General features: G+C 36.6%; 1 protein-coding gene across 2 annotated transcripts in view; it reads right to left on the bottom strand.

The window, feature by feature from the left end:
* The window catches only part of ATRNL1 (attractin like 1), a 555,427-nt gene that overhangs the window by 486,633 nt on the left and 56,740 nt on the right, over nt 1-12,054 (bottom strand). For both annotated transcript variants that reach the window (XM_076339089.1, XM_076339090.1), the window contains exon 5: nt 11,846-12,054. In XM_076339089.1, coding sequence (XP_076195204.1) covers nt 11,846-12,054 — 209 coding nt within the window. The remainder of the gene's footprint in view (nt 1-11,845) is intronic.

Genomic DNA, 12,054 nt, shown 5'->3' with positions numbered 1-12,054 from the left:
GGGTAAATCCTTTCCTCAAGCTACTGGACATTATGAGAAACCAAAGCTGTTGAAGTCAGACTGGGCATAACCTTCTTTGGAAATTCAGTGATAACATGCTAAAAAAAAAAAAAAAAAACAAAAAAACACCACACCACCAAAAAAAATCCAAACCCAAAACAAACCAGGAAAAAAAACCTATTCTGCATCCCAAATGTCACACATGACATCAGCTTTTTAAAAAGGTTCCAGGGAAGATCTATAGAACTACTGGCCTGCTATGCTTCTGTTCCTACCAGACAAACCAGCAGAAGCTATAAGAATGGACAAAATTAGTCAACAGATAGATAATTGCCAACTACTCGTAAAAATCAGTATAGATTTCATAAAGAGAAGGCCTGTCTTCCAAACCTATTAAAGTTTTTTGAAGGTGAGTTGATCCAACTGATCCATACACTGACATGGATTTTCACAAGGCTTTTAAAAAAATTCCTCACCAAAGACTTTTAAGGGAACTTGACTGTTGTAGCAAGAGAATGAAGGCCTTTGCATAGCTAAATAATTGACTGTAAGTTAAAGTAAGAAATAGTAGACAGGAGTAAATGGCCACTTCTTAAAGGGAGGGAGATCCCCCATGGAGTCCCACAGGGATTTCTGCTGGTACCCAAGGTATTCAACATACACACTAACGATCCTGAAAGAGGATGAGCAGTGAATAAAGTTTGCTGATAAAGGCAATTACTGGATGGACGAAAGAGTAAGATCGGGTTTGAAGAACCACAGAACAAGTTCTTGTCTGACCATGTGACTGAACATTAAAGTTACACATGAAATTCAACATAGATAAATTTAAACTATGTAAGCTATGTTCTAGCTTGACTAAAAAGAAAATAGTCTCTTAACTAACCATCACTAGTCTCATCTTAAGATAACTCATGAAAATATCACCTCAACACTCAGCAATGGTCAAAAAAGCAAGTCATATGTTAGGAACGGAGAACACTGTTACCCCACTGTATAAATCAGTGATTTGCCTACACTTAGAAAACTGTGTGCCCTAATCAAAAAGAAGATAGATTACAGCTGAAGACTGTTTACAGAAGAGTGATAAGGATGTTCAAAGGAATTGAATGGCTGCTGCAATTGGAAATACCGAGTTGCCTAGGACTTTTTCACTTGGAAAAAAAGAAAATTTGGAAGTGAATGATGTCTATAAAATAAGTGGTAAGTGAATACGGTGGGTATGAAAAGTCTACAATCTCTTTGAATACAACAACCAAGTTTCATCAAATGCAGCTTGAAGAAGCCATGTTCAAAACAAACAAGAGGAGAGAGTTCTTCATGCAAAAAGTATCAGACCTCCTTGGCAAGGAACCCTGACAAAGGATGCTCTGGATGCAAAGGTTTACACCGAGTCAAGGAGAAACTGGACAAGCATTTAGAAGAGAGAGCTGTTGAAGTTTACTAAATAAACTAAATAAGTAATTTACATCAAGCTCATAATTAAAACATATTATCCTTTGGGGGGGAGGGGGAAGATTACGTTTTTCCAATGCGTATTATCATTTTTGGGGCAACTTGTTACAATTACTTCTTATACACAACGACCAGGCAAATAATCAGTACCTAACCAGTTGTCAACTTTTCCTAGTACTCTATAGAAGAATGATGTCCACTTGTACCCAAATTACCCTCCATTCGTTAAATGATGGAGACACTCAATTCCCATTGTTCATTATACCTTATACCCAGAAAAGATTAATGGTATTTGAATGAGGTCTAATGAGAGTATGAACAATTCAGTATATTATTTCTTAAGCATTAATAATAGGTACTGTAATAGAATTGTAACTGCAGCAAGATTCTGATTTGGTAAATCACTGCAGGAAACACTTAATTTGAATCTAAAAGTGCTTAAAAATAAACAATTGATTAAGTATTCTTTGATCAGGGAAGAGCTTAGAATTATGAAAACGGTGCCTCCAGTCAGAAAATGAAAAATACATTTATGTCTTCTACTACAGCTACCGTTCTTGCACAGAAATGTAGCGGTCAACAGTGTCCCCTAGTGGCAAATAATGAACAACACACAAACTACTCGCATGCCAATTGATTTGAGATTTTCATTTCTGAAGACAGGGATCCGCAAGAATTCGTATAGCAAATCCAAAATATATTTAGATGACATTGACTGTATTAAAATGAGAACAAGCAAAAACTTTGTATAAAAAGTTACCAATGCAAAAATCTTAACAATGCTGTTAACCAGATTAGTGATTGAAAGAATGTCGCAGATGACTTTCTTACAGCCTCAGTGCTTCATTGCTGGTCTACACTGAACGACAGGAAAGGTGAGATAAGGAGGAGAAACACCGTGTACCCAGGTCTTGCTCTGGCATGGAGGAAGGACACATTCTAAGGAGACACCCGAACTCAGGAGCTTAAACGCAGCAGGTTTTCTTCACAGAACACATCAATACCCTGTGCATGACGCACACATACATTGAAGTGACATCAGTTGACATTGCCATCACAAGAGGCACCCCTGGCCTCCCCTCACTGCTTACTCTTCAGCTATCATCGCTACTGGCACCAGTTTTCACATGGCTGCACCACGAACCAGATGAGGGAATGCATGCAGGTTAAAACTTGCTTTTATTTTTAGCCAGGCTAGCTTTTAATCTGGATGTATTCCCTTAGATGTTTCACCTTGCCCACATATGCATGGTTGGGCCAACACAAGTAAGACTGTGTGGTCAGGACTGCCTCTTCAGTGAAAGTGTAAAACATTCATGGAATTATTACAGTATGTATCAATCAGGACAAAAATGGAATATATAGTTGAAAAAACTCAAAGCAATAGAATAATACTGACTTCTACTGAAACAGCGTTTAAAGAGCAAATGCTTTTGTGTGGCTATTGCCTTATAAAGGCAAGGTAAATGTAGGACAAATATTATTTACAGATTTTCCTACTTAAATACATATACCATGAAATATCACCATTATTTCAGCATAAATACATTTTCTCTTCAGAAACATCACATTCACTAAATACATGCCTTTTGTGCAAGAGAGCACTACAGCTGCAGAACAAAGATAATGAAAAATGTTTTATTATTTTCTATGCAAATACGATTTTTCTCCATTTATTTAAAATTGGATTTCTTTCTTATCTTCCTAATGTGTCACTCAATCCACTGCGGGGGGGGGAGCTTTAAAAACAGCAAACAACTTTATGAACTTGAATTGGAAGTCAATTACGTTATCCTCAAAGGTAGGAAGAAATTCCATAGGTTTAAAAAAGTGATTTACCCACAGAACACAAGAGAAGGAATCTAATTTCTATTTATTGAGGAGTTTCATGAACTGCTAAAGTAACAATGTGTTCCAGTAGTTCAAGTCATAAGATCAATTTCCAGCTAATGGGAAAACATCATCTACTGTCTTCAACCCTAATCTTTTCCTTTGGGATCACAGGAAAAAAATAAAAGTATTGATGTGTTGAATATAATGTCACAGTCCTGTTTTTCATAAAATCTAATCAAAGCATTTAAATAAAGTATTTGTTGTTATTTATTCTGTATTTGTTTGATACCTGATCATTTGAGTTGAGAATTATTGCTTTAACGTAATTTTTCAACCACCACAAATACAAACCCAGTATTACTATTCTCAAGTACCCCATAAAATCTTCACATGATAATAAATTTGAGATTACAAAAAACATTTTGGAGAAAAGAGAATATATCTGAATATACTTTCAATAAAAATTCTATCGGAAGTTTTACCGAACAGTAAATCACCTTTCTTACAGGAAAGCGATGAGATAGTAACTACATAAAAATACAAAGTTGCTATGTAAACGAAAAGATAAATGTTGTTCAAGAACGGCTCACCAGCATTCTAATAGTAAGTGTATTCACGTATTCCTACGCTGCCACTGCACAGCTCCGCAACATCCATACAGGATGTAATTATTTCCCCCCTCCTGCAAATAGTCTTGCTCCAAATGAGACTTAATGATAGGTAGAGAGATCCTGGACAGGTCTCCAGCTAAAGCAGCATGGTAGCAAGCTGTGCCAGGACTCAGCCTCCTCCATGAATGAAATAGTCAGAAATCCTAATGCACACAAGCTGATGCAGTTCCTGAAATGCCATCTGGTTGCTGTTATTCAGTCCCATTTTTTAACTCAGCCAGGAAGAGCGCATCATCCAAGGGCGATCTGGCCTTGGGGAATCTGCAGGGTAGTCTGAGCAGGCAAGCCAAAAGGGCTGCACTGCCTGCCACTGGTGTGTACTACTCAACAGCATCCTTTAACAGTTTGACTTCAGGTCTCAAACTCAGGATCAGCTAGGTTGGTACAGAAGAGTAAGGCCTGATGCCCACGGCAGTCTTTACTGGAAGCACACTGCATGGAAAGCCTTCCTAGCCTTTGGTGACTGAGCAAAAGTTTACTCTTTGGTAGATTCTGCATGAGATTTGTCATCTTAATATTAAACAAAAAAAAAAATGGTTTGCTTCCTACTCTCTAAAAGAGAAAGGGACTTTCCAGATTAGCAGTAGCTGACAGTACCCATTGGATTAGAGATTTTGAGACTCCATGCTAATGCCAGCAGGATATGAAGCTCTAATATCTCTGCTAACAACTTTTAGAAAACTTCACAGTTCTAGTCAAAAGCCTCCTTCCAATTTTCAAACTAGATGTATCAATGGGTAGTTTACCCCAATTATTCTTCTACCAGTGTCGATATCACTGGACTTAAAGAGCTGGTCTGTCTTTTAAGTCTATACACCCCACACGTTTGTAAACAGCAATGCTATTCCCTCCCAGCCTCCATTTTACCAGTTTAAACAAACATGCTCTGTTAGTATCTTCGATAGCCCTGATCATCCTAATGGTTCTCCCTCTGAGCCTGTTTCAATTTGTATTCATAAAAGTGTAGTAACAAAAATGAAATACAGTACTAATGTTTTCATGTATTTAACTGTAGATTCTGTGACTGATCATGCTACTAATGCACTTGACACTTTACAGCCTACAGTTTGTAGAGTATATAAAATTAAGAATATGAATTAGTTCATATTCTAATTGAGATAGACAAGCAAGTTTTCTCCCATGTCATCTTCCACACTTCAATCCAAGATTATAAAACAAATTCTTAATGCTCTTAGTCCCTAAAGGTATGAATTTACAATTTATACTGAAGTAATTACATCCCACACATTACTCCAACCCTTTTTAGCAGGATATTCTGGTCCTCCTTCATATTTAAAGTAACTCCCACCTATGTATTACCAGATTTCATTAGCAGTCTTATGAGTAGATTATAAAAATTATGTAATGAGATTGGTCCCAGGATCAGTCTTTAAGTAGTACTGATATCTTTCCATCCTAAGTTACTCGTTCAGCATGGCCACTCACATTTCATAATTAATAAGCTGTGTTCTCATTACTGTTCCCTTATGTATTCCCTGACTTCTTCAGTTTCAATGACTTCCTATCATCAAATGCTGAGGTTCAGATAAAATATATTGCATTTTCTTGTCACTTTTCTTACAAATTATTTTAGTATGAACTACATTGATAAATCCACATTTCAACTGTTTCACTATTCAATCACACCATATGTTTAATTATTTCTTTCCTCAAATTATGGTCTAGATTTTTACATGCTGCTGAAATCAAGCTAACGAGTTTTGAGCTGCCCGAATCACTTTCCTCCTATTCTTAAATAAAGGACAGATAATGAGCTAAATTTAGTATCTTCCCTTATCAGGGAGATCAGCACTATCTATCCCCTTCTTGTGTTCAGGACATAGTATTGCATTTGTTAGTTTAATCAAGTGTTTTTGCATGTTCTACCTTCCTACATTTATATGCATGCATTTTAAATACATATTTAGAAAGTCAGATTTATTTTAAATCAATTACATTTTTCATTAAAACTCACAAATAGTAGGGAATTCCCTTCCTAAATCTCAGCCTAATTGCACATACAGAGCATTATCAACCATTTTAATGCAGCCAAACATTTACTGAAATGAATCCAGTAAGTTCTACTCAACCTGTTTTCACTGATCGTCAGATGACACCACAAAGGTATTTAAAAGTGAAGTTGGCTCTTCATTTAACTGTGATGTTTTTCTTTTGCAATAAGTTTCTTAATTTTCTCACACAGAATTTTCAGACACTAAATTTCTAATTATGATAGCTATATTTTATTTACAAACCGCACAAAGTCCTCCAAGGATGCTTGACAGATTATTAAATTCAGTACTGCATGCAGCTCTGGAGCCCTCAACATAAGAAAGACACAGACCTGTTGGAGCAGGTCCAGAAGAGGGCCACAAAAATCATCAGGGGGATGGAACACCTCTCCTATGAAGAAAGGCTGAGAGAGTTGGGGTTGTTCCGCCTGGAGAAGAGAAGGCTTCGGGGAGACCTTATTGCAGCCTATCAGTACTTAAAGGGGGCTTATAAGAAAGACGGCGGCAAACTTTTTAGCAGGGCCTGTTGCAACAGGACAAGGGGGAATGGCTTTCAACTAAAGGGGGGTAGATTGAGACTAGGTATAAGGAAGACATTTTTTACGCTGAGGGTGGTGAAACACTGGCACAGGTTGCCCAGAGAGGTGGTGGATGCCCCATCCCTGGAAACATTCAAGGTCAGGGTGGACGGGGCTCTGAGCAACCTGATCTAGTTGAAGATGTCCCTGCTTATTGCAGGGGGGTTGGACTAGCTGACCTTTAGAGGTCCCTTCCAACCCAAACTATTCTATGATTCTATAAAGCTGAAGAATATGTTTCCAGTATATATGAAATAACCATTCATGTTAAGTCAATTCTTTCCTGTTAATTCTGTATATGCAAAATTTCCTTAGACAACTAATTTCTATGACACACATAATGAAATTTACAAATACGGAGTGCAGAAATTGGATTTTAACTTAAAATTGGGGGAGGAAAGGATTCCTTGGGTTTGTGTTTTTATGTGCCCATATAGTATTAATGCACATATATTTAACAGGACATCTCGCAGACTGTAAAACTGCAGTTTCTTCAGACTGAATTGATACTTGGCCAGGAGAAAACCTGAAAAGTAAAATCTAGACAAAGACGGGATTATCACAGGGCAAAAAAGTTATAAGACACCTACTTCTAATGTTTTTTTCCTTCCAAAACCAGGTTTGTCCAAAGCAAATGTTACATCCTAGGTCCTCTTCTCTAAAAATACTTGTATGCTTTCTGTTCAAGAACATCCAGGCACAACAGGCCAAATCTCAGATTTCAGACCTCTCAGCATTTGGCACAAGCTCTTTCTAGTGCTGCATTTCAACTGCCACTACCAGAGCTCACATCTCAAGCCTTCTCCATCCGTTTCAATAAACCACCATCCCACAAGCACAGCTTCGGTAAATCTCAGCACTGAGGAATAAGGCAGACCAAACAAGAGTGTATTACCTCAAAGCTTTCCACTGAAGCAGTCAGAATGAACTCAACTCTGGTTAGTCCTTTCAGGATAATCTAACTCAAGCATGGACACACATTGACATAGTAGTTCTGGCCATACTCAAGACGCTGTTAGAATAAATGCCATAGTAATGAGCAAGGCAAAACACTGAAGTTTACAGTGCAGTAGTCATAGCACTCCTTTTACACTTTCATTGTTTACTTTTCTCCTTACATAAAGGCTCATTTTTCCCTAGAGAGATGTTATAAAAGTCAAGCTGCCTGAATTGCTAATAGACTTATTTCAAAGTTAATTAGTTTAATTTCAGAATCTAGTCTTCCGCTACTTCTCTGTCTGCTAGGGGCAGATCTGTAGGGAGAAACAACTGACTATATACATTCCAGAATTTTTATTGGTGTTCTAACTTTGGACTAGATCCGATCCCTAGGACCGAGTGCCCATTTGTGGCTGGTATGCATTATGTGCAACCCTGGAGCTCATCTTCTGGTGTCGTTTCATCTAAAAGGAATGCAGTTCCTGTATTTTCAAACCACCTCATGATGCAAGCCACAACACAGTACACGTGGAGGATCAGATTTGCTTCAAAGGTACCCTACTGATCCTCTTAAAGACTAATGTAAACACACCCTGTAATTCCTCCCTATTAGATCCACTTTTCACTTGCAGTACTGATGTTCAATGATCAAAGTACCAATGAAGTTTCTCTTAAATTCAAGAGAGTCTTCAACTCTTCCTTCCTTTCTGAACCCAGTGAGAAAGGTACCGGCACCAAGAGCATCCCCACATCACACTGGATCAGGGAGACATCATGCCTGTGCAGGAGCTCTCAGCAAGGACTCCCACTAAGTGTTAGAGTCACCACTAACTCCTTAATCTTCCCGTCACAGAACTGCTTCCTAGTAAGCGTATCAGTTTTGCATCATGACTTGAGTTCTCACTGGTATTTACACTCCTTCCTGAAGTGCCGATCCCCAAACTGAGCACTCTAATCCAATGTTCTCTCTCAAATGCCTATCTCAGAGAAACGGTCACTTGCTCTTTACTCATAAAAATTCCTCATGTGAAAATTATTACCTACGGTGATTTGCAAGTCTTAACAATCTCTCAGACAGCCTTTCGTTTGCCAATATAGCCTGCAGTCTTTGTTCCTAGATTATTTTACATTAAGTGATATTAAGTCAATTTTCTAAATTATGACTTTGAACTGGATGATTTCTAGCTCTTTAAAATGAAACTATTTTCCTTTATTTATCACACAGTGAATCTTATCATCTTACCTGAAAATTTTATCAGGAAAAATTATATGTAGTAATCGAGATCTTTTATAAAAATGTTGTTTAACATCAGACAAAAACTGGTCACTGGAAAGTTCTCAAATTAATCACTTGGCTACTGCATATTTTACAGGTAGCTATATTTTGAATTCCTTCTGTAAAACAGTTTTTAACAGGCTAGTTACTTCCTTTACATGGTATTAAATCAAGCTCCTTGAAGAAATCAAAGAACATCTCTATCAACAAGACCTGTAATATTACTTTTAAAAAGCATACAACACGTTCATAGTAGTTAGCAATATTTTCAGCATGTCCAAAGATAGTCCATCTAACCCTTTTAAAAATGTGGAACTGTTCACAATCCTTCCAATCATCCTGATTTTTTAACCCTGTTACAGAAGTTAACCGTTTTGAAATCTCCTCTGCTCACTTACAGCCTGAGACAATCCAAGACACAGTGTTCCTCATATCAAAGAGAATTTCCTGGCTGTAAACACATATTTGGCAAAAGGTAACATCTTTCTATAAACTATCTTTTCAAACTTCTTAAACAGGTCAAATAGTGCAAGCCAAGTCCCCATTTTTTTTTTTTCTTTGCTAGGCACAGATAAAAGAGAGCAAGTTAGTAGTTTTAAGACATCTTTTTTTCCTCCCTGAGTTACATCCACAGCCTGTATCAGCAGGCATTGATACATTCTGCTTTAGAGTATCAAGACAGATTAGCTAGTAATGGGACAGCATAATATGATGTAGTACTCATAAAAGGAATCACTCTTCAGGAAAAACTTCAGCCTCCTTTATGTTGCCTGAATATTTTAAATTAACCATATTTCAAGTAAATGCTAAATTTTCTTCCTGTATGTACCTGTCAGACCAACCATCTCAGAAACATTTAACATTATTAAACATTATTAAAAATAAAATTATTTGCTTTCCAAGCCTAAAGGTTTTTATTGTCATGGCATTATTCTGTATTTTTACAACTAGCAGCTAACTGCAAACACCTACAACATCCTTCTTCCACAAAATGCATTTAATAACGAGAGGACCCTACTTTTTACTCAAAACAATTATTCTATCCCTATTCTCTTTTCTCAGAATACTCATTTTAAATGTGAAATTTTCTTCAGAGATGCTCCTTCCACAGCATCCACAAGATGTCACCACTGTAAAAGAAAGAAACCCCATGTGTTGTAAAATATGAAATACCTTTTTTATGTTCTGAACCATGGATTTTATTTATTGTACATCTCAATCAATGCAGTCCAATGATTTTTTTTAATATAAGGACTAAACACACTCAAAAAAACCAAAATGTGAAAAACTAAAACATAAAATTCTCTTCAAAAACACAGAAATCAAGACCCTACTTTAGCCAGTTGGTTTGAATTACCAAACACAAGAAAAACTTGACAGACAGCAAGAGTAGTAAGATAAGTAGAAACATTTATGGTTCCAGCATTGCAAATAACCTACATAGAAGATACTGTCAGTGTAGAAACTATAAAGAGAGTATATAGATGCAAATAAATAAATGGAACAGAGAAGCAAGTAGTCTCCCAGAGAGCTTAACGAAAGTTTGAGATTGTTTTGTATTTAATAAGGAAAAACAATTATGTAGGCAAGCCAGCTCATCTGGCACAGAATAAAAAAAAAAATAATTGAAACTATATAGGTTTGGTGAAAACCCAAGGAACAACTAAGCAAATAACCTCTATATAATCCTACTCACCGTAGGAAAGAATAGGAAGCTAGTATGCACAGAAATGCTAGATGAAAAGAAGGTACTAACAGTGAAAGTTAGGACTTTAATTTAATTTCGTGCTAAAAACTTCTAATGAAGATTATAGCACTGTAAATGAAGGTGTAGCCTGAAAAGTGTTTCCAAAGATTTGGGATTTTTCCCCATTTTGTACGCAGTGATCTGAAATTGCAAGGAATCAATGCACAAATAAAAGGGTGATATTCTTGCTGCAAGTTCTGTTCACAACTTCCTTATAGAGATTAAGCTTTCAGGATCTTTTTTTGTGCATTACAATCATGAAGGGTTCTGGAGGACTCAGTAACAAGTCTGCACTGTTTCCATTCAATGACCATATTGCTAACCCACTTCCTTTCTGTGGGTGCACTGACTGCCTTTTAATGAACAACTTCGTTAATAATTAAGAAGAGACGTATTAAATCTCATGGTGTCTTTGGTCTAACAGGTGCAACAGCTAATAGGAGTAAAAAAGTTATTTCCCCTGACATGCAAAAAGAAAGAGCAATAAAACAAAAGTAGAGGCAGGAAGTAATGGGAAGAGGGCATATCAACTAAGTAATCTGGAGGTATTATAATATTTCTTTTAAGAGAAGAATGGCAATTTCAATGCATAGCAAGCTAATCCAATTGAGACTTTTAATAGGAATGGTAAAGGATAAAAAGAAAAAATTCACAAACATCTAACATAATTATAGTAAGTGAATTAAACATTTAGGATCTTAAATAATTGACCTTCAATAAGAAACAATTATTTATGGTACTGGGAGTAAAACTACAGCGCATGCTTACAGTACATCCAATACTCCACAGTACGTGTCCACATACATATTCTTGTACCATCACAACAAAACGGCTTACCTTCCTCTTTCATTGAGAAACTATACAAATAATATACAAAAACCAGACAGTGAATACTTACTTCATGAAGCACTAAAAATACGATGTGATGATGTGACATTAAGAAAGGGGGGAAGAAAATCAGATCTATCTAGACATCAAAAAAATTAATAGAATAGGAAATTAGGCTATGGAGGAACTTAGTCTCCAGAAGTGCTCACAACTCTTGAGTAATTACTGCCATTATTTTTTCAAATTAATGATCCAAAAAGAAGAACGCCCACCACAAGAAAGTTAGGTCAGATATTTCCACAGTATCTTCAGACAGAAAATATCAAAGCTGTGAGCTTTTTATGTCATTAAAGTACACACATCTAGGTCCACATTAAAATTTACTCCAGAAATTATTTTTTCATTTATGCTTATTCTTTAAAGATGCTAATTTGCATACTAAACAGGATGCATTAAAAGCAGTTCTTTTTTAAAGATGAAATTGATGCCAAATAACAAAACCTTACCTTGCCAGCTATCATTGCAAACACACAGCTTCTCGCCTGTCAAATCACAGTACCCATGATCTGGACTGCCACAGTTGGCTTTACAATATGGAATATCACAGGCTTCTCCTTTCCAATACTTGTCACACTCACAGTACACTCGGCTTGGTACGGACACACTGGTTGTACACTTTCCATGTTCTGAGCAGTTATTAGGACAAGAATTAATT

Source organism: Aptenodytes patagonicus, chromosome 5, assembly GCF_965638725.1.
Source record: "Aptenodytes patagonicus chromosome 5, bAptPat1.pri.cur, whole genome shotgun sequence".
In the NCBI taxonomy this organism is placed as follows: Eukaryota; Metazoa; Chordata; class Aves; order Sphenisciformes; family Spheniscidae; genus Aptenodytes; species Aptenodytes patagonicus.
The sequence above is the reverse complement of the archived record's forward strand: the minus strand, read 5'-3'. Positions and strand labels throughout refer to the sequence as shown.